The following is a 24,431-nucleotide window of genomic DNA, read 5'->3' as shown; positions in this document are numbered from 1 at the left end:
ATACACAACTTAAATATTTTATTATTTCAGAGTAATAATGGTTATAAAAAGACAGAGTGGCCAAATTAGAGTTTTGACTTAAATATACTTGGAAATATATGGGCAAGACCTGTAAATGGTTGCCTAGTGATGATCAACACCAATTTGACAGAGTTTGTAGAATTTTGAAAAGAATAATGGGCAAATATGTCTTGTGCAAAGCTCTTAGAGACTTACCCAGAAAGATTGACAACTGTAATCGCTGCAAAAAGTGCTTCTACAAAGTATTGATTCAGGGGTGTGAATACTTGTGTCAATGAGATACAGTGCCTTGCGAAAGTATTCGCCCCCCTTGAACTTTGCGACCTTTTGCCACATTTCAGGCTTCAAACATAAAGATATAAAACTGTAAAACTTCACTTTTTGTGAAGAATCAACAACAAGTGGGACACAATCATGAAGTGGAACGACATTTATTGGATATTTCAAACATTTTTAACAAATCAAAAACTGAAAAATTGGGCGTGCAAAATTATTCAGCCCCTTTACTTTCAGTGCAGCAAACTCTCTCCAGAAGTTCAGTGAGGATCTCTGAATGATCCAATGTTGACCTAAATGACTAATGATGATAAATACAATCCACCTGTGTGTAATCAAGTCTCCGTATAAATGCACCTGCACTGTGATAGTCTCAGAGGTCTGTTAAAAGCGCAGAGAGCATCATGAAGAACAAGGAACACACCAGGCAGGTCCGAGATACTGTTGTGAAGAAGTTTAAAGCCGGATTTGGATACAAAAAGATTTCCCAAGCTTTAAACATCCCAAGGAGCACTGTGCAAGCGATAATATTGAAATGGAAGGAGTATCAGACCACTGCAAATCTACCAAGACCTGGCCGCACCTCTAAACTTTCAGCTCATACAAGGCTGATCAGAGATGCAGCCAAGAGGCCTATGATCACTCTGGATGAACTGCAGAGATCTACAGCTGAGGTGGGAGACTCTGTCCATAGGACAACAATCAGTCGTATATTGCACAAATCTGGCCTTTATGGAAGAGTGGCAAGAAGAAAGCCATTTCTTAAAGATATCCATAAAAAATGTTGTTTAAAGTTTGCCACAAGCCACCTGGGAGACACACCAAACATGTGGAAGAAGGTGCTCTGGTCAGATGAAACCAAAATTGAACTTTTTGGCAACAATGCAAAACGTTATGTTTGGCGTAAAAGCAACACAGCTCATCACCCTGAACACACCATACCCACTGTCAAACATGGTGGTGGCAGCATCATGGTTTGGGCCTGCTTTTCTTCAGCAGGGACAGGGAAGATGGTTAAAATTGGTGGGAAGATGGATGGAGCCAAATACAGGACCATTCTGGAAGAAAACCTGATGGAGTCTGCAAAAGACCTGAGACTGGGACGGAGATTTGTCTTCCAACAAGACAATGATCCAAAACATAAAGCAAAATCTACAATGGAATGGTTCAAAAATAAACATATCCAGGTGTTAGAATGGCCAAGTCAAAGTCCAGACCTGAATCCAATCGAGAATCTGTGGAAAGAACTGAAAACTGCTGTTCACAAATGCTCTCCATCCAACCTCACTGAGCTCGAGCTGTTTTGCAAGGAGGAATGGGAAAAAAATTCAGTCTCTCGATGTGCAAAACTGATAGAGACATACCCCAAGCGACTTACAGCTGTAATCGCAGCAAAAGGTGGCGCTACAAAGTATTAACTTAAGGGGGCTGAATCATTTTGCACGCCCAATTTTTCAGTTTTTGATTTGTTAAAAAAGTTTGAAATATCCAATAAATGTCGTTCCACTTCATGATTGTGTCCCACTTGTTGTTGATTCTTCACAAAAAAATACAGTTTTATATCTTTATGTTTGAAGCCTGAAATGTGGCAAAAGGTCGCAAAGTTCAAGGGGGCCGAATACTTTCGCAAGGCACTGTATGTCTGTATTTCCTTTTCAATACATTTGCAAACATTTCTGAAAACATATTGTCACCTTGTCATTATGGGGTATTGAGAACAAAATTGAATTAATCCATTTTGAATTCAGGCTGTAACACATCAAAATGTGGAATAAATTAAGGGGTATTATCACTTTCTGAAGGTATTGTATTACTCCTACCATAAGGTAGCATGCAGTAGTTGTTAAATTATGTCGTCATATACACTGTATATACAAAAGTATGTGAACACCGCTTCAAGTTAGTTGATTCGGCTATTTCAGCCACACCCATTGCTGACAGGTGTATAAAATTGAGTACACAGCCATGTAATCTCCATAGGAGAGCTCGGTGACTTTCAACGTGGCACCGTCATAAGATGTGACCTTTCCAACAAGTCAGTTCATCAAATTTCAGCCCTGCTAGAGCTGCCCCAGTCAACTGTAATTGCTGTTGTTGTGAAGTGGAAGCGTCTAGGAGCAACAACGGTTCAGCCGTGAAGTGGTAGGCCACACAAGCTCATAGAATGGGACCATGTAGTGCTGAAGCGCGTAGCATGTAAAACTCGTCTGTCCTCGGTTGCAACGCTCACTACCCGGTTCCAAACTGCTTCTGGAAGCAACGTATGGGAGCTTCATGAAATGGGTTTCCATGGCCGAGCAGCCGCACACAAGCCTAAGATCACACTACTCAATGCCAAGCGTAGGCTGGAGTTATGTAAAGCTCGCAGCCATTGCACTCTGGGGCAGTGGAAACAATTTTTCTGGAGTGATGAAACCCTAATTAGTGCTAAGGTACAGTAATTTATGGTGAGGATCAAGTCTAATCTTAGCTTCATCCAAAACAGAGACAAATGGCTCCTGGTTATGTACACTGGAACTCAGACAGCACTGCAAACCTGGGTTGTCTGCATTAGCTAAAGCCTAGGCATTAGCTCAGGGAGCTAACACAAACCTTCTGCTGTTCTAATTTCATTGTCCTGCTAATTGTGTACTTTCATATCTGCATTTTCTTCGTAAAAGGAGCTTTGTGGATAATGTTTTTAGTAGCCACTCTTATCCAGTAGTGAGTGTACACATTTTTGTACTGGTCCCCCATCAGAATTGAAACCTTAACCCTGGCATTGCAAGTGCTGTGCTCCACCAACTGAGCCACACAGGTACACAGGATAAAGAGTATCATCATTATGAACATTATAATGAGCGGGACAGCAAATTTAATTTGAACTCCTGTCATTGACAGCTACAAATGGGTCCTGCATGAGTACACCAGAACAAGTTGCCATGAAGGACATCTATTTAAAGTAGTCGTGTTACGCTTTCTCCCTTTGCCTATTCTCCTACGTCTTCTCCTCCTCCCCCCCCTACCTCCTCTCCTCCCTCCCCTACCTCCTCTCCTCCCTATTCCCTTCTCCCTTCCCTACCTTCTCTCCACCTCCCTACTCCCTCCTCCCTTCCCTACCTCCTCTCCCCCTCCCCTCCCTACCTCATCCCTTCCTCTCCCCCTCCCCTCCCATCCCTACCCCCTACGCTCCTCTCCTCCTCCCCTACCTACCTTGTCCCAGCCCTACCACCACTCCTCCACTCCTACCTTACCCCTCACTATCTCCTCCTCCCCTCACTATCTCCTCCTCCCCTCACTATCTCCTCCCCGCTTCCCTTCCCTACCTTGTCCCTGCATTACCTCCATTCCGCCAAACTACCTCCCCTCCCTCCCTATCTCCTCTCCTCCCCCCTCCCTACCGCCTCTCCTCCTCCCCTCCCGCCTCTCTAACCCCTCACTCCTCCCTACCTCCTCCCCGACCCCTCCCTATCTACTCCTACCCTCCCGCCTCCCTGACCCCTCCCTCCTCCCTCCCTCCTCCCCATCTACTCCTCCCCGACCCCTCCCTAACCCCTCCCTCCTCCCCATCTACTCCTCCCCGACCCCTCCCTAACCCCTCCCTATCTACTCCTCCCTACCTCCTCCCTGACCCCTCCCTATCTACTCCTCCCCACCTCCTCCCCGACCCCTCCCTATCTACTCCTCCCCACCTCCTCCCCGACCCCTCCCAATCTACTCCTACCCTCCCGCCTCCCTGACCCCTCCCTCCTCCCTACCTCCTCCCCATCTACTCCTCCCCGACCCCTCCCTAACCCCTCCCTATCTACTCCTCCCCACCTCCTCCCCGACCCCTCCCTATCTACTCCTCCCCACCTCCTCATCCCCTCTTTTGCTGATTCCTTTTCTTTTCCCTTTGTCTATTACTTTCTTCCCTCCGTTCCCTCCATTTCCACCACCATTTCTCTTTCTCAGTCCTCCACTCTTTCAACACTGTCAAATACAGTATAAGGCTTCATGAACTCTGGGCACCTACACAAACCCAGTTGATATTATTGATACAGAGCTGCATTTATCATGGGGTCTGTGACTGCTCCCTTCCGTTCTCATCAGCTGTTTCTACATCAACAGGGATAACAACAGTGTGATGGAATCTGTTTAGAGCCACATTCCACACAGCCCTCCAACCATGCATGCTTGTGTAAAAAGAGTCCAGGTCCACTGCTCTGATAGAGTCGTCCAAACCGTGTGAGTCGGAATCTAGAGGCCTTTGCAAGGAACACACACTTTTCCTTCACATCAATTTTTTTAAGAGAAAGTTTCCCTTCGTCTCTTTTGACATTTGTGATGTTGACATGTCAGTCGTCCTGGGAGGTGTTGGTGTTCGCTCAGTGCTCTGCTGAGAGCTCATTCTCAATCTGAGCACAGACAACCCACATACAACCCACAGAGAACTCCTGGGATGCCTGTTATACATGAAGAGTGATAGCAGCAGTAGTAGTAGTGACTCTACATTCTGATGAGCAGATCAAGCCATGTGTATTCCAGGCAGTTTCTCCTGTTATTTACTCATCTGCTATGTGCTAACAGCCTTAACCGCTAACAGACTTAACCGATAGGCTACCTGCTGTCCACTATATGCTAACAGATTTAACCGCTAACAGACTCAACTGCTAGGCTACCTGCCGTCCACTACATGCTAACAGACCTAACCGCTAACAGACTTAACCACTAGGCTACCTGCCACCCACCAAACGCTAACAGACTCAAACGCTAACAGACATAACCGCTAACAGACTTAACCACTAGGCTACCTGCCACCCACCAAATGCTAACAGACATAACCGCTAATAGACTTAACCGCTAGGCTACCTGCCACCCACTTTATGTTAACAGACTGTTAGCATGTAGTCCTCAGGAAACCTGCCTCTATAGGGGTTGCGTTAAGAAAGCAGCAGCTATGACATTGGTTAGAATGTAAAAGCAGCAAGCTAAGTCTACGATTTGTTTGTACTTCTGTCGATTACCTACATCAACTATTGTTGACAATCCACTGTTTACCTTAACAGTGAACAGCAAAAAACAAGTCACCTGTACAACCAAGAGCCCCAAATCGTCAATCAAAGCTTATTCGTTACAGTGTTTCGTGCTTCCTTCCCGATTGCAGGACTAAGATAGGGTTTCAGTAAATCAAAGCCTAAAAAGAAACATTCCATGGGTGATATAATCATTATGTATTGGAGCTTCTATCGATTGTGTTATGGGGCACGTAAAGTTTACAGACAAAAACAATCTACGTTGGACAACTAAGGTTATTCCAAGGACTCTGCCGGAGAGCTGAAGACAGAGAGTGTGTTTGATGATCTGAACAATAAGCTTAATCTTGGTGAAACTGCCACAGCCAGCCAAAGCCATGGACTGTCCCTCGGTCAGCCAACTCATCAGGGGGAGCTTCCCTTCCAAGACAGGGTCAGTGATGATGATAATGCTAATAATAATAATAATAATGCTGCTAGATGCATCATCATCATCATGCAGGCATGACGGTGGGGCGGCAGTGCCAAGTGGTTAGAGTGTTGGGTCAGTAACCGAAAGGTTGCTTCATCAAATCCCTGAACTGACAAGGTAAACATCTGTTATTCTGCTCCCGAACAAGGCAGTAAACCTTCCCCAGTAGGCTGTTATTGCAAATAAGAATTTGTTCTTAACTGACTTGTCTAGTTAAATAAAGGTTAACTAAAGGGGGGCATCAAACAGGCATATTCTACGAGTGAGTACAGAGAATGCCCCCCAAAAATGTATCCGCTCAGTCAATTTTATCTTGCCTATCCTGCTCCCTTTTTTTTCTAGCGTTCAGGATGTTCCATCTGAAATCCATTTTATTAAGAATAAAGGCTGGTGGTGGTGGAGGAGGAACTGCTGGGCATTCAAAACCTAAATACTGGTTATATTTGATTATAAAGTTAGGGAATAACAGTAAATTAATAAAGATAAAAGATACAGGGAAACAGAGAGAATGTGAGTGTCCATAGAGCCCCACTGTACTTGTTCTCAACTGGCCTACCTGGTTAAATAAAGGTGAAATCAAAAAATGCAAAATTAACAGTAGAGGTGTTATAATACCCATAAAACCTAGCAGTCAAACGGGGAAATGGAACTCTATTACAGAGGAGTCATTAGTCTGTGTGTAATACTACATAATACAGAGTACTCCTGTCCAAAACTTCAGGAATCTTTTAAATACCTAACAAAACTACATATGAATGTATTATAGTGCTTAATTGTGTCATTCCATGACATAGACTGACCAGGTGAAAGCTAGGATCCCTTATTGATGTCGCTTGTTAAATCCACTTCAATCAGTATAGATAAAGGCAATTGAGACATGGACTGTGTATGTGTGCCAATTCAGGGTGAATGGGCAAGACAACATATTTATGTACCTTTAACAACGGGGTATGCTAGTAGTAGGTTCCAGGCACACTGGTTTGTGTCAAGAACTGCAACGCTGCTGGAGTTTTCACGCTCAATAGTTTCCCGTGTGTAACAAGAATTGTCCACTACCCAAAGGACATCCAGCCAACATGACACAGCTGTGTGAAGCATTGGAGTCGACATGGGCCAGCATCCTTGTTGTAACTCAATATTAGGAAGGTGTTCCTAATTGTTTGGTATACTCTGTGTATTTTCAAATAACTTCCCTTTTTCTGGCCTGAAAACTGACTAACAAACTGACTAACAAATCGATAAAATAAAAATACATGCGGCCCTCTGTTTCTAAATCCCGATGTGGCCCTCGAGCCAAACACTTTGCCCACCCCTGGAACACTGCACCAACTACGCAGCACTCTCGAAGACCAGCAGATCAGTTGTGGTACAACTGAAGCCATAGCATCTCTCCCTAAATAGTAATGATGGGTGACACTACAATTGTGGCCAAAAGTTTTGAGAATGACAGAAATATTCATTTTCTCAAAGTCTGCTGCCTCAGTTTGTAATGATGGCAATTTGCATATACTCTAACATGTTATGAAGAGTGATCAGATGAATTGCAATTAATTGCAAAGTCCCTCTTTGCTATGCAAATGAACTGAATCCCCCAAAAACATTTCCACTGTGTCACGCCCTGGCCTTAGTATTTTGTGTTTTCTTTATTATTGTGGTTAGGCCAGGTTGTGACATGGGTGATTATGTGTTTGTCTTGTCTAGGGGTTTTTGTAGATTGATGGGGTTGTTTTCAGTGTAGTATTCTAGGTAAGTCTATGGTTGCCTAGAGTGGTTCTCAATCAGAGGCAGGTGTTTATCGTTGTCTCTGATTGGGAACCATATTTAGGCAGCCATATTCTTTGGGTATTTCGTGGGTGATTGTTTCCTGTCTCGGTGTTTTGCACCAGTTAGGACTGTTTCGGTTTTCCACGGTTTCTTATTTTGTATATGTATATTGTTCACGTTATCATCTTTATTAAGATGTTCAACCATAACCACGCTGCATTTTGGTCCTCCTCTCCTTCCCAGGAAGAAAACCGTAACACACTGCATTTCAGCCCTGCCATAAAAGGACCAGCTGACATCATGTCAGTGATTCTTTCGTTAACACAGGTCTGAGTGTTGACGAGGACAGGGCTGGAGATCACTCTGTCATGCTGATTGAGTTTGAATAACAAACTGGAAGCTTCAAAAGAGGGTGGTGCTTGGAATCATTGTTCTTCCTCTGTCAAACACGGTTACCTGCAAGGAAACACGTGCCGTCATCATTGCTTTGCACAAAAAGGGCTTCACAGGCAAGGATATTGCTGCCAGTAAGATTGCACCTAAGTCAACCATTTATCAGATCATCAAGAACTTCAAGGAGAGCGGTTCAATTGCTGTGAAGAAGGCTTCAGGGTGCCCAAGAAAGTCCAGCAAGTGCCAGGACCGTCTCCTAAAGTTGATTCAGCTGCGGGATCGGGGCACCATCAGTACAGAGCTTGCATCTGCACGCACAGTGAGGAGAAGACTTTTGGAGGATGGTCTGGTGTCAAGAAGGGCAGCAAAGAAGCCACTTCTCTCCAGGAAAAACATCAGGGACAGACTGATATTCTGCAAAAGGTATAGCGATTGGACTGCTGAGGACTCGGGTAAAGTCGTTTTCTCTGATGAATCCCCTACCGATTGTTTGGGGCATCCGGAAAAAAGCTTGTCCAGATAAGACAAGGTGAGCGCTACCATCAGTCCTGTGTCATGCCAACAGTAAAGCATTCTGAGACCATTCATGTGTGGGGTTGCTTCTCAGCCAAGGGAGTGGGTTCACTCACAATTTTGACTAAGAACACAGCCATGAATTGTAACGCTCGTCGGAAAAAGTGGACCAAGGTGCAGCGCGGTACGTGTTCATGATTCTTTATTTAATCCAAACACCAAACAAAAGAACAACGAACGTCACATTCGGAAGGCGACACAGAGCTAACAAAAAAAACATCCCACAACCTAAGGTGGCAAAACAGGCTGCCTAAGTATGATTCCCAATCAGAGACAACGATTGACACCTGTCCCTGATTGAGAACCATACCCGGGCCAAAACATAGAAACACAAAACCTAGAAATAAAGAACATAGAATGCCTACACAAATCACACCCTGACCAAACCAAATAGAAACATAAAAAGGATCTCTAAGATCAGGACGTGACATGAATAAAGAATGGAACCAACACATCCTTCGAGAGCAACTTCTCCCACTATCCAGGACCAGTTTGGTGTCGAACAATGAATTTTCTAGCATGATGGAGCACCTTGCCATAAGGCAAAAGTGATAACTAAGTGGCTCGGGGAACATCAATATTTTGGGTCCATGGCCAGGAAACTCTCCAGACCTTAATCCCATTGAGAACTTGTGGTCAATCCTTAAGAGGTGGGTGGACAAACAAAACCCCACAAATTCTGACAAACTCCAAGTATTGATTATGCTATAATGGGCTTCAGTCAGGATGTGGTTCAGAAGTTAATTGACAGCATGCCAGGGTGGATTGTAGAGGTCTTGAAAAAGAAGGGTCAACACTGCAAATATTGACTCTTTGCATCAACTTCATGTAATTGTCAATAAAAGCCTTTGACACTTATGAAATGCTTGTAATTATACTTCAGTATTCCATAGTAACACCTGACAAAAATATCTAAAGACACTGAAGCAGCAAACTTTGTGGACATTAATATTTGTGTCATTCTCAAAACTTTTGGCCACGACTGTACATGTCAACTTTTATTGACGTTTATTTAACTTTGTTTGTGTTTATTTGTCCTTGTTCAATGTTCATTCCTCCTGACTACTTAACTCTGTTTTAAGGAGTGATGTAACAGATGTGACACAGTTTTTTGTTCTCTGAGTTTTTCTCTGCAGAGTTTTACCACATTAAATCCTCCAGCACTGTGGGGTTCTGTTGGGTTACCAGTGGTTCACAGGGTTCTTCATTAACATTCTATGGGCATCTAAGCAGTTATTTAGCCTGCACCTTAAATGTGGTGTGTGTATATATAGCCTGAAATAAACAACCAGGATGTATATCTGCTACTCTTTGATGGGAAGGTCCCACCACCTGGCCATTAAAACCTCTGCCTCCGCCTGGCTCGCTCTGATTACTAAAAATGCACTTTGATGTTGGGCAGGCAATAATGTGATTTGTTTGGCAGTGCCAGGTCTCCCACTATGCAAATTGAATTGAATTCCAGCAAATCAGAATCCTAAAAAAATATGTTTTTCTGCCACAGCTGGATGGAGGAGGTTTAGTGTAAATATATAAGGCAATAAAATTGATCATCATAGAGATTTATCTGGCGTCCCTTGCAGCTGAGACCTATTCTGCCTATAATCTGGATTTAAAAAACAGAGATTACCCTGCCGCACGTGTCTCTGTGTGTCTGTGTGTGTCTGTGTGTGCTTGCAAGCATGCATGTGTGTTGTACAAAGGGCATTGTACTAGGCTCTCCCCTCTGTCTTACCCTGTAGAGTGCAGTGTGTAGGAGAGATGAACAATCTAAGGTCTTCATCTTTTGCTGTTCACAGCCTACAGCCATTCATATCCTCTAACCACCCATATCCTCTAACCACCCATATCCTCTAACTACCCATCCCCTCTAACCAACATTCTCTTCTAACCACCCTCTACTCTAACCACCCATGTCTCTTTCTGCCAGACATCTCCTCTTACCACCCATCTCCTCCTACAACCCATCTCCTCTAACAATCCATCTCCTCTAACCACCCGTCTCCTCAAACCACTCATCTCATCTCCTCTAACCACCCCTCTCCCTTTCTGCCACCCATCTCCTCTAACCACCCATCTCCTCTAACCACCCATCTCCTCTAACCACCCACCTCCTCTAACCACCCATCTCCTCTAACCTCCCATCTCCTCTAACCACCCATCTCCTCCAACCACCCATCTCCTCTCCTCTTTCACAGACATGTCAGTGAGAGACCGTCAAACCCACACAGACATGTCAGTGAGAGATCGTCAAACCCACACAGACATGTGTCTTTATACTTGTGTGTATAAGGTAGTTGTTGTGAAATTGTTAGATTACTTGTTAGATATTACTGCACGGTCGGAACTAGAAGCACAAGCATTTCGCAACACTCGCATTAACATCTGCTAACAATGTGTATGTGACCAATAAAATTTGATTTGATTTGACATGTTAGTGAGAGACCATCAAACACAGACAGACACGTTAGTGAGAGACCTTCAAACACAGACAGACATGTCAGTGAGAGACAGTCAAACCCAGACAGACATGTCAGTGAGAGACAGTCAAACCCAGACAGACATGTCAGTGAGAGACAGTCAAACCCAGACAGACATGTCAGTGAGAGACAGTCAAACCCAGACAGACATGTCAGTGAGAGACAGTCAAACCCAGACAGACATGTCAGTGAGAGACAGTCAAACCCAGACAGACATGTCAGTGAGAGACAGTCAAACCCAGACAGACATGTCAGTGAGAGACAGTCAAACACATGTTTGTGAGAGTAGAAATCAAAGAAGCAGCCAGACTCAAAGACATGTTCTCTGAGTTCAGAGAAAGTCCAATCCGGTCACAGTGGAAGTGAGAATAATGAGAAAGGAGGATATAACCGAGAATATCTTCAAATATTCCTTCTTAAAGCCTTGGGGTTGGCCTTATGGAAAGAATGAGATATTCCCTGCTTGTCTGAGTTAGATAGCGGAGTGGAAACGAATAGGGAAGGACATTTTTTATTCACTTCAAACCTTTCCTCACTCTTCATGAAGGCATCCACCTGCTGTTGCAATTTCAGGGATGTACAAAGGCCAAAGGTATGTGGACACCTGCTCGTCGAACCTCTCATTCCAAAATCATGAGCATTAATATGGTGCTGGTCCCCCTGTTGCTGCTTTAACAGCCTCCAATCCTCTGGGAAGGCTTTCTACTAGATGTTGGAACATTGCTTAGGGGACTTGCTTCCATTCAGCCACAAGAGCATTAGTGAGGTTAGGCATTGATGTTGGGCGATTACGCCTGTCTCGCAGTCGGCGTTCCAATTCATCCCAAAGATCTTAGATGGGGTTGAGGGCAGGGCTCTGTGCAAGCCAGTCAAGTTCTTCCACATCGATCTCGACAAACTATTTCTGTATGGACCTCGCTTTGTGCACAGGGGCATTGTCATTCCTAAACATGAAAGGGCCTTCCGCAAACTGTTGCCACAATGTTGGAAGCATTGTCTAGAATGTCACTGTAAGCTCTAATGTTACGATTTACCTTCACTGGAACTAAGGGGCCTAGCCTGAACCATGAAAAACAGCCCCGGACCATTATTACTCCTCCTGTGTGTGTGTGTGTGTGTGTGTGTGTGTGTGTGTGTGGTGTGTGTGTGTGTGTGTGTGTGTGTGTGTGTGTGTGTGTGTAGTTGAGATGCGAATCAATTTCACAGAAGGACAGAAAATTCACTGGTACACTGCCTTTGTCACGTATAATCCCTCTCCGGCCTCTAGGTCATCAGGCTGCTGATTATCCTGCACACCTGTCACCATCGTCTCACGCACCTGCGCCTCATGACACTCACCTGGACTCCTTCACCTCCTTGATTATCTTCCCTATATCTGTCACTCCCCTTGGTTCTTTCCTCAGGTGTTATTGACTCTGTTTTCATGTCGGTGCATTGTTTGTTTCGTGTCCATTGTTTCTTTTATTTAATAAAACACACTCCCTGAACTTGCTTCCTGACTCTCAGCGCACTCGTTATAGCTTTGAATGATTTTAAAATACACACAACCTTAAAAGATTTTCCAATCTCACTTATGTAGTTCTCTTTTCACTTTTGTGTTAAAAAAAATATCTGACACATATTTAGTGACTGTAGATCAAGAATTCAAGTCCACAGAAACATGAAAATCTGAGGCAGCGGGAAGCTCTATACACTGGCCTGAGATGAGCTGAGCAAGAAGAAAATAAATCTTTATAATAATGTTAACTGCCTCCTAGAATGAATCCTACTACGCCGGCTCTGACACTCGTCGGATGTGGCAGGGCGTAAAAACGATTAGGTACTACAAAGGGAAGCCCAGCCATGAGCTGCCCAGTCACTCGCGCCTACGGGATGTGCAAAATGCCTTTTATGCTCGCTTTGAGGCAAGGAACACTGACACATGTATGAGAGCACCAGCTGTTCTGGATAACTGTGTGATCACGCTCTACGTAGCCAATGTGAGCAAGACTTTAAACAGGTCAACGTTCACAAAAAATATGCGGGGCCAGATGGGTTACCAGGACGTGTACTCAAAGCATGCGCAGACCAACTGACATTTTCAATCTCTCCCTGACTGAGTCTGTAATACCTACATGTTTCAAACAGACCACCATAGTCGGTAGCCATGAAGTGCTTTGAAAGGCTGGTCATGGCTCACATCAACATCATCATGCCAGAAACCCTAGACCCACTCCAATTCGCATACCGCCCCAACAGATCCACAGATGACGCAATTTCAACTGCACTCCACACTGCCCTTTCCCACCTGTAAAAAATAACACCTATGTGAGAATGCTGTTCATTGACTACAGCTCAGTGTTCAACACCATAGTGCCCAAAAATCTCATCATTAAGCTAAGGACCCTGGGACTAAACACCTCCCTCTGCAACTGGATCCTGGACTTCCTGATGGGCCACCCCCAGGTGGTAATTGTAGGCAACAACACATCTGCCACGCTGATCCTCAACACTGGGGCAATCAGGGGTGCCTGTTTGGTGTTTGGCCTTGTAGTCGTGGGTGACCAGGGAGCACAGGAGGGGTGCCAGGTCAACAACCTCTCACTTAATGTGAGAAAGACAAAGGAGCTGATTGTGGAATATAGAAAAAGGAGGGCCCCATTAACATCTACGGGACTGATGTGGAGCGGGTCAAGAGTTTCAAGTTCCTTGGTGTCCACATCACTAACAAACTACAGTCCAAACACATCAAGAGAGTTGTGAAGAGGGCACGACAATACCTTTTCCCCCTCAGAAGACTGAAAAGATTTGGCATGGGTCCTCAGATCCTCAAAAGGTTCTGCAGCTGCACCATCGAGAACATCCTGCCTGGTTGCATTACCACCTGGTATGGCGCTACAGAGAGTAGTACGTACGGCCCAGTACATCACTGGGGCCACGATTCCTGACATCCAGGACCTATATACTAGGCGGTGTCAGAGGAAGGCCCAAAGAATTGTCAGACTCCAGTCACCCAAGTCATAGACTGTTTTCTCTGCTACCGTACGGTAAGCGGTACCGGAGTGCCAAGTCTAGGACCAAAAGGCTCCTTAACAGCTTCTACCTCCAAGCCATAAGACTGCTGAACAACTAAACTAACCAAATGGCCACCCGGACTATTTACATTGACCCCCCCTTTGTTTTTACACTGCTGCTACTCGCTGTTTATTATCTATGCATGGTCACTTTACAAATGACCTTGACCAGTTGCATCTCTAGGGGCGCTATTTCATTTTTGGATAAAAAACGTTCCCGTTTTAAGCGCGATATTTTGTCACGAAAAGATGCTCAACTATGCATATTCTTGACAGTTTTGGAAAGAAAACACTCTGAAGTTTCAGAATCTGCAAAGATTTTGTCTGTAAGTGCCCCAGAACTCATTCTACAGGCGAAACCAAGATGATACGTCAAACAGGAAATGAGCAGAATTTCTGAAGCTCTGTTTTCTAATGTCTCCTTATATGGCTGTGAATGCGACAGGAATAAGCTTAGACCTTCTGCCGTTTCCCCAAGATGTCGGCAGCATTGTGACGTATTTGTAGGCATATCATTGGAAGATTGACCATAAGAGACTACATTTTCCAAGTGTCCGCCTGGTGTCCTGCGTCGAAACTGGTGCGCAAAGCCATGTGCAAGTATTTTTCCATTTGATTGAGAGGGGAAACCATGCTTCCACGAATGATATATCATCGAAGAGATATGTGAAAAACACCTTGAGGATTGATTCTAAACGACGTTTGACATGTTTTCAGTCGATATTATGGAGTTAATTTGGAAAAAAGTTCGCGTTTTGAGGACTGAATTTTCGGGTTTTTTTGGTAGCCAAATGTAATGTACAAAACGGAGCTATTTCTAATACACAAAGAATCTTTTTGGAAAAACGGAGCATCTGCTATCTAACTGAGAGTCTCCTCATTGAAAACATCTGAAGTTCTTCAAAGGTAAATGATTTTATTTGAAGGCTTTTATGTTTTTGTTGAAATGTTGCGTGCTGGATGCTAACGCTAATGCTAACGCTAAATGCTACGCTAGCTAGCTACTTTTACACAAATGATTGTTTTCCTATGGTTGAGAAGCATATTTTGAAAATCTGAGATGACAGTGTTGTTTACAAAAGGCTAAGCTTGAGAGATGGCATATTTATTTCATTTCATTTGCGATTTTCATGAATAGTTAACGTTGCGTTATGGTAATGAGCTTGAGTCTGTATTCACGATCCCGGATCCGGGATGGGGAGATCAGAAAGGTTAACCTGTACCCCTGCACATTGACTCGGTACCGGTACACCCTGTATATTGTTATGTACAGTTCTTGTGTTGCCTTTTGACTGATTCGATTTTTAAAACTTTTGTTTATTTAGTAAATATTTTCTTAACGCTACTTCTTGAACTGCACTGTTGGTTGAGGGCGCATGTGACAAATACATTTTGATTTGATTTGATAACTCTATTTAATATGACAGGAATGCATTTTTACTCTAGTGAGAATTTCCTTTTCCGAGTACTTCTCCTACTCCAATACTGTGCAAATTGCTATATTCTACGCTATGCTCTAGAACATAATTTTTTCCCAATCTCTCATTCAGACTTCTTCACTTCACTCTGCCACCTCCTACCAAGGATCTCTGCACTCTGTTTGAGACAGAAGGACCCTTTCCACTGGGCACAGGCGTCAATTCAATGTATATTCCACATCAGTTCAACATCATTTCATTGAAATGACGTGGAAATAACATTGATTCAACCAGTGTGTGCCCAGTGGTTTGGCTTCCCCAGAAACCCTCCTCAGAGTAACGGATGTCGTTACAAATAGCTATTCCTTTGATTAACCTGTTTGCTAATTCGGATGACCCAAAGCAAATGGTTTTACTTCAAAGCCTAGATGGAGTTGAACACATCACACGGAAGAGAGGATGGGTTTTTCTGCATAACATTACCGAAATAAATGAAATCAAAGAGTCAGTAGTCCACTTGAAAAGCATAACCATGTGGAGTTTCTTTCTTCAAGCCACACTCCTCAATCCCTTTTCCCACCCACAGTGAGCCCATAGCATTTGTGTATATAAACGGACCATGGCCATGTTACTGCCAATCTCAGTTCAGGAAATGGCCGGGACGGTTATCACAGAATTCAGATAACTCGTTGTGACATTTGCCAAATCTCAGCCAGAACCACGTGTCTTGTTATAGCAAGGGAGTCATCTCAGACATCCCAGACCTATAGCAACAGCACTAGGTCTGGGAATAATTTCAGATTTTCTTGGCCACTTCAAAAGGGGAGAAAATACATCTGTCCAAAGAGACTTAAGAGTCTGCAGACTGCAGCCCACATGGCTAAAAGCTCCTCAGCAGGAAATATAATGTCTTATGTTGGAGCTCTAACCTCAGTCCACATGGCACTTTTGTGTTGTTGTGGTCCCTGGGAGAATAAGGACAGCAACCTCTGCTCTGCTGACTTTGACTATTAAATTAAATGTTTATTTAATATGTAAACATCAATCCAAACGATATAAATTATTGGATAAATTATTGGACTATATATAAATTCACACATGAGGTCCTGAGTGCTCTGGAACAGGTTTTCATCAAGGATCTCTCTGTACTTTGCGCTGTTCATCTTTGCCACGATCCTGACTAGTCTCCCAGTCCCTGCCGCTGAAAAACATCCCCATAGCATGATGCTGCCACCACCATTTTAGGGATGGTGCCAGGTTTCCTCGAGACGTGACGTTTGGCATTCAGGCCAAAGACTTCAATCTTGGTTTCATCAGACCGGAGAAGCTTGTTTCTCATGGTCTGAGAGTCTTTAGGTGCCTTTTGGCAAACTCCAAGCGGGCTGTCATGTGCCTTTTACTGAGGAGTGGCTTCCGTCTGGCCACTCTATCATAAAGGCCTGATTGGTGGAGTGCTGCATAGATGGTTGTCCTTCTGGAAGGTTCTCCCATCTCCAAAGAGGATCTCTAGAGCTCTGTCAGAGTGATCATCGGGTTCTTGGTCACCTCCCTGACCAAGACCCTTCTCCCCCGATTGCTCAGTTTGGCTGGGTGGCCAACTCTAGGAAGAGTCTTGGTGGTTACAAACTTCTTCCATTTAAGAACGATGGAGGCCACTGTGTTCTTGGGGATCTTCAATGCTGCAAATATTTTTTCGTACACATCTGTGCTTCGACACAATCTTGTCTCGGAGCTCTACGGACAATTCCTTTGACCTCATGGCTCGGTTTTTGCTCTGACATGCACTGTCAACTGTGGGACCTTATATAGAAAGGCGTGTGCCTTTCCAAATCATGTCCAATCAACGGAATTTACCACAGGTGGACTCCAAGTTGTAGAAACATCTCAAGGATAATTAATGGAAACAGGATGCACCTGAGATAAAGTCTCATAACAAAGGGTCTGAATACGTATGTAAATAAGGTATTTCAGTTGTTGTTGTTTTTTATACATTTGCAAACATTTCTAAAAACCTGTTTTCGCTTTGTCATTCATTATATGGTGTTGTGTGTAAATTGCCCAGGACATTTTTTTTATTTAAACCATTTTAGAATAAGGCTGTACAGTAACAAGATGTTGAAAAAAGTCAAGAGGTCTGAGTACCTTCCAAAGGCACTGCAAATATACTGTATATAATCCAATAATTATATGGATTTATATATAATCCAAACATTTATCCATATAATGTATAATGTATCTAACCATTACTGTATATATACTATATATAAGTCCAATAAATAATCATTATTATGCCTTAGTGTATGTAGCCTTTGCCTTCTATGTTTTATTACACAATGCATTGTGTGCTTATAGTACAGTGTGTTGATGATATTGTATGCTTGATGTAGACTATGCCTTCTTCACTACTCCGTGCATTGTAACCTATGCTCTGCTTTAGCGCATTTCAAAAACCACTAGCAGACACCCCGTTAGTCAGCTAAGTGGGTAGGCTATTACGCACATTGCGCATCTGGACATCAACACAGAGACAAACTCGAAATGCTCCATTGACATTATTGTGACAAGTTGGGGACACATTTAGAAAACAACTTTTAGCTATTCATTTTTGTGAAAATAACTAATTTGAAGACATTTAGAATAATATTCCAAAAAACTGGGGAGGCAGGTAGCCTAGTGGTTAGAGGCAGGTAGGCTAGTGTTTAGAGGCAGGTAGCCTAGTGGTTAAAGGCAGGTAGCCTAGTGGTTAAAGGCAGGTAGCCTAGTGGTTAGAGGCAGGTAGCCTAGTGGTTAGAGGCAGGTAGCCTAGTGGTTAAAGGCAGGTAGCCTAGTGGTTAGAGGCAGGTAGCCTAGTGGTTAGAGGCAGGTAGCCTAGTGGTTAGAGGCAGGTAGCCTAGTGGTTAAAGGCAGGTAGCCTAGTGGTTAAGAGGCAGGTAGCCTAGTGGTTAAGAGGCAGGTAGCCTAGTGGTTAGAGGCAGGTAGCCTAGTGGTTAGAGGCAGGTAGCCTAGTGGTTAGAGGCAGGTAGCCTAGTGGTTAGAGGCAGGTAGCCTAGTGGTTAGAGGCAGGTAGCCTAGTGGTTAGAGCGTTGGATTAGTATCTCGAAAGATTCCAAGATCGAATCCCCGAGCTGACAAGGTAAAAATCTGTCATTCTGCCCCTGAACGAGGCAGTTAACCTAGGCTGTCATAGAAAATAAGAATTTGTTCTTAACTGACTTGCCTAGTTAATCAAATAAAACTTGATTTGAGTATAAGAAGCTGCTACCCAGTGATTTAGTTGCCAGAGCGGTTGAAATTCTTGCAGTAAGACCAGATAAAACGAACCTACATGAATAGGGCATGCTAAACCATCTGAAGGTTTTAGTTCAGGCTAAACATTTAATAAGGACTATGAAATTACTTTTTAAAGATGATAAAAGTTTAAAGTTCCATTAACTGAGTAAATATACAGCAGCCCTACTACACTGTAAAAAATATTTGTTGAGTCAACTTTTAAAAGTTTGTTACCCTGCTACCTTAAAAGTTTAAGTTAAATAATATCTGAATGTCATGTTGCGTTAACTTCATCTAAAGTATGTTCAACCTAGTATAGTAAGTGAAACTGACAAATGTGTTTTAAATGACATGTTGAGTGAATTTCATACTTTTAGTCAAAAGTAACATTCTTGTAAAATGATTCACCATGAGCAAGCACAATTGGGACTAAACCTCACCTGGAGTTTGAAATCAGAACCTTTCTTGGTGAAAGCCACTGGAAAATCCTGCTATGCCACCAGGTCTGTGGCCAAGGAATAAATTGGTAACAGATTTACTGCCAATATACATGAATCAATTTGCTCTAATTTCTCACTAACAGCCTTTATTAGGCTGTAGAGCCGCATCTCGGGTCGACTCACCGAAGCAGGAGTTGATGAAGCCATACCACAAGCAGCCGTGGCGGCCCAGGAGCCACTTTCCCTTGATACTGGAGGTGAAGCTGAGCGTGGTGCCGAACGTGCACACCAGCATGTCGCTCACGCTGATGTTGAGTAGTAGCATGTTGACCGGAGTACGCAGAGTTTTAAACTTGCAGAAGAGAAGCAGTACGACGAAGTTGTTGAGGAAGCCGAATGTCATGATCAAGCCCAGGAACACAGAGAGCACGATGAAGCCAGTCCTGGACAGAGTCTCTTTCGGCGCGTCGCGCCACTCCCGGTCCAGGAAACTGAACGGGTCGTCGCTCACGTTGTAGGTGTAGTTGAGGCCAGCCAGGTCAGAAAACATCCTGGATGATGTTCACGAACGTTCATATTACTCAGGCTGGGAGACGTTTGGCTGAGTTGGGGCATGCAGTGCGCGCGGAGCTCATACCATCATTACCTGGCCATGTGTCTCTCTATCTCTCGCCCCCATGTCAGCCCTTCACATAATGTCCAGACCTCCGTTTAATAGACTAGTCTACAGCTTGTCGCGTTAATCCACGCCGTTAATCACGGTGAAATATTACTCTTTCCATCAGTACAGTTTTGTTACGTCAAAAACACATCCACTAGACTACTGCGCGGCGGTAGTTTTCTCTAGCTTTGAGTTTCACTGGGGGAAAAAATTGTGTTTTTCAAATAACGTTCTTACAAGTGCAAGCTAACAGCATACTTGTGGTGATACTGTGTCCCATCAAGTCTACTGAAGATTGGAGGAGGTGATATCTCAAATGCGTGGCGATGGTGCAAATCAGTCCCGGGGTGTGCAGCGAGGCTCGTCCCGGGTGTCCATCGCCGTTACGCGCGGGCTTCACCGTTCATTCACAAATCTCGAATGTCACAGGGTTTCACACACTGTTCCCAATTGCTAGGAAATTACTAAAATACATGATTAATTATTGTTCATTATATTATCGCTGACCGACATACATTAAGAGCGCATTAACCATTTATCTTAATTTGGCAGATTTCTTGCCAAATACTTTTAGATTTAGCCTACAATTTTATGTTTTTGTTCAAGATAGCATACAATTTCTATTTTTTTATTCAATGGCCAGGCGACTGTAAAAATTGGCTCTCTTTTGTCTTTGTGATCTAAATCCCATCTTCAGTTCTTGTGTACCTCGCTCCTTTGCTACTGTTGAATTTAGTGATCAGTGAGGGCGCGCGAGCCTGAGAGTCCTCCGTTCCAAGTACAGTGCAGATTATTATAGCCAGATTTTACGTCACGATAGAGAGAGAATCGTCCTGCTCGAGTAATCGACTGGCATCGAACCCTAGCCGTCAGCGCTCTGCAATACAAAGCATAAATGGACACTTTACCTCCAAATCCAAATGATCCATGGTTAAATGTTGTAAACATAGGAAAGTCAGTTTAATTATGTGACAATAATAACCCACTGGGCACAGCCGTCAGTCAATTCAACATCTATTCCAAATTGGTTCAACAATTTAATTGAAATAAAGTGGAAACCACGTTGATTCAATCAATGTGCGCCCACTGGGAACATTGACAAAAAACTTCGGTGATGGTGCTCCCGAGTGGCGCAGTGGTCTAAGGCACTGCAGCGATTATGGGTTCGAGTCCAGGCTCTGTTGCAGCCGGCCGCGACCGGGAGATCCATGGGGCGGCGCACAATTAGCCCAGCGTTGTCCGAGTTAGGGGAGGGCAGGGATGACCCTGCACAATCGTGCACTAGCGACTCCTGCGCTCCGGGCGCAGTGCACGCTGACACAATTGCAAGGTGTTTCCTCCGACACATTGGTTAAGTGGGCATTGTTTCAAGCCTGGCTGGGCTGGGCTGTGTTTTGGAGGATGCACGCTCTCGACCTTCGTCTCTCCCGAAGACATGCGGGAGTTGCAGCGATGAGACAAGAATGAAATCATGAAAATGGGTAAAAAAAAAAAAGAAGGCTTCCGTGACACTCTATGTGAACTCTGAAGGAAAATAACACTGGAAGGAAAATAACGCAGTTCTCTTTGTATTCACACGGCCCTTGCCTTTAAATGAAGACTCAACTATTTTCACTTCAACTATTGGACCTAGTCCTCTTTGCATTCACATTGCTATGTTTACAATAGAACCAAGATCTTTTCCCAAGATGTCCCCTGGGTTTTTACAAAGTGCAGGACAAGCCATTCAATCAGAATGCGTTATATGGACAGCTAGATATACTGTACCTCCTTACATTTAAAAATATAAGACATCATAATTGTAATCAGAAGATACTATTAACATGTCAATTTGATTGGTAACAGAATAAAAAGCAACATAATAACTGCAGAATAAATAATGCTGTAATTGAAAATTGTACACCCAAAGTAGGCTACTGCCCCTTTAAGAGCTAGAATAGATTTTGTACCTTATGTGATTCTCACCAAATCTGTTGTATTTTCACACTATTCAAACTCCACAACCAATAACAGTTTATGAAGCTCTCTTAGCCTTTAGATCACATATTGCAAACAAATAATCTGAACTAAAAACTCCACACATGGAATTTCTGTGCGTCTTTGACAATCGCTAGTCAATATCCAAAAACAGCGCACATTTTTTTCCCGCGAACCTCCAAATCATCGTCTCTGTTTTGTGGCACCAATGTGAGGGTGCATGGCAGAGGAAACGGTGTTGCAGTAGTCAGTGGTGGAAAAGGTACTCAATTGTCATACTTGAGTAAAAGTAAACATACCTTAATAGAAAATGACTCAAGTAAAAGTGAAAGTCACCCAGTAAAATACTACTTGAGTAAAAGTCTAAAAGTATTTGGTTTTAAATATACAGTGAGGCAAAAAAGTATTTAGTCAGCCACCAATTGTGCAAGTTCTCCCACTTAAAAAGATGAGAGAGGCCTTCGTAAGAAGCATTTCAAGGTCCTGGAGTGGCCTAGCCAGTCTCCAGATCTCAACCCCATAGAACATCTTTGGAGGGAGTTGAAAGTCCATGTTGCCCAGCAACAGCCCCAAAACATCACTGCTCTAGAGGAGATCTGCATGGAGGAATGGGCCAAAATACCAGCAACAGTGTGTGAAAACCTTGTGAAGACTTACAGAAAACGTTTGACCTCTGTCATTGCCAACAAAGGGTATATAACAAAGTATTGAGATAAACTTTTGTTATTGACCAAATATTTATTTTCCACCATAATTTGCAAATCAATTCATTACAATATGATTTTCTGGATTTTTTTTCTAATTTTGTCTGTCATAGTTGAAGTGTACCTATGATGAAAATTACAGGCCTCTCTCATCTTTTTAAGTGGGAGAACTTGCACAATTGGTGGCTGACTAAATACTTTTTTGCCCCACTGTACGTAAGTATAAAGAGTAAATGTAATTGCTAAAATGTACTTAAGTATCAAAAGTAAAAGTATAAATAATTTCAACTTCCTTACATTAATAAGCAAACCAGACAGGACCATTTTTAAAATATTTTTTTATTGACAGATAGCCTGGGGCACACTCCACCACTCAGACTTCATTTACAAACAAGCATTTGTGTTTAGTGAGTCCGCCAGATCAGAGGCAGTAGGGATTACCAGGTGTGTTCTCTTGATAAGTGTGTGAATTGGATAATTTTCCTGTCAAAAACAAGTACTTCTGGGCATCAGGGAAAATGTATGGAGTTAAAACTACATTATTTTCTTTAGGAATGTAAAAGTAAAAGTTGCTAAAAAATATAAATAGTAAAGTAAAGTACAGATACCCCAAAAAAACTACTTGAGTAGTACTTTGAAGTATATAAGTAATTAAGTATTTTAAGTATTTTACACCACTGGCCTAGTGTGTGGTCTAGTGTGTGGTGTGGGAATAATAACAAGCAAACCTGGGTAGCTTTGTGTTCACATTGTCCTAAAAAAGGGAACTGGACCACGGGATTCAAGCGAACTGAACTCAGACCACCTCTGGAGAGGGTCTCAGTTCGCTTCGCTTTGGGGGCTCTTTTGAGGGGTCTGACTTCCTTTGGAGTGTTCACACTGCACAAAAAAATTAAGCCAACCACACTGTTCACAAAACACACAAAAAAATGGCTGAAAGGGACCAAGTGTGAAAACAACCTAAGTATTTGTCATAATAAAGTGGAATTTGGACATGTGGATAGAATGAGAGAAACCAATCTAGAGATGTATAATTAATATGAATGAGTATTTGATCAATTCCCTCAAAAGGGTTTGGCCAGTTTATGGACATAAGCCTTTCTGTAACAGCAGAATTAGAGCTAATAACGGGTAACCTCATCCAAAATAAAATTCTGGAGATGCTGTGAGCTGAAGGATTCATGAATATATTGTCTGAGTTCGAAACGAACATCCAGCAATCAGGTATACAATTACACAACTGAGAGCATCCTGTCGGGCTGTAGCACAGCCTGGTACAGCAACTGCACCGCCCACAACCACAGGGCTCTCCAGAGGGTGGTGCGGTCTGCCCAATGCCTCACTGGGGGCAAACTACCTGCCCTCCAGGACACCTACAGCACCCAATGTCACAGGAAGGCCAAAAAGATCATCAACCACCTGAGCCAGTGCTTGTTCACCTCGCTATCATCCAGAAGGCGAGGTCAGTACAGGAGCATCAAAGCTGGGACTGAGAGACTGAAAAACAGCTTCTATCTCAAGGCCATCAGACTGTTAAATAGCCGTCACTAGGAGACTGCCACCCGGTTACGTAACCCTGTACCTTAGAGGCTGCTGCCCCATTTACATAGACTTGACATCACTGACCACTTATTAATGGAACACTAGTCACTTTAATAATGTTTACATATATTTGTTTTACTCATCTCATATGTGTATACTGTATTCTATTCTGCTGTATTTTAGTCTATGCCACTCCGACATTGCTCATTCTAATATTTTTATTTAGCCTTAATTCCATTATTTAACTTTTAGGTTGTGTGTATTGTTGTGAATTGTTAGATATTACTGCACTGTTGGAGCTAGAAACACAAGCATTTCACAAACACAAGCATTTCGCTACACCCACAATTACATCTGCTAAACGTGTGTATGTGACAAATACAAATCGATTTG

General features: G+C 43.2%; 1 protein-coding gene across 1 annotated transcript in view; it reads right to left on the bottom strand.

Annotated features, from left to right (window-relative positions):
* Positions 1 to 20,583, bottom strand: part of tmtops2b (teleost multiple tissue opsin 2b) — a 47,628-nt gene extending 27,045 nt beyond the window's left edge. The window contains exon 1 of the mRNA XM_021597939.3: positions 19,338 to 20,583. Coding sequence (XP_021453614.1) covers positions 19,338 to 19,704 — 367 coding nt within the window. The 5' untranslated portion in view covers positions 19,705 to 20,583. The remainder of the gene's footprint in view (positions 1 to 19,337) is intronic.
* Between the last annotated feature and the right edge of the window lie 3,848 nt (positions 20,584 to 24,431).

The sequence above is a fragment of the Oncorhynchus mykiss genome, chromosome 3, assembly GCF_057628025.1.
Source record: "Oncorhynchus mykiss isolate SJ-2025 chromosome 3, ASM5762802v1, whole genome shotgun sequence".
Taxonomy (NCBI): domain Eukaryota; kingdom Metazoa; phylum Chordata; class Actinopteri; order Salmoniformes; family Salmonidae; genus Oncorhynchus; species Oncorhynchus mykiss.
This window is presented reverse-complemented; position numbering and strand designations above follow the sequence as displayed.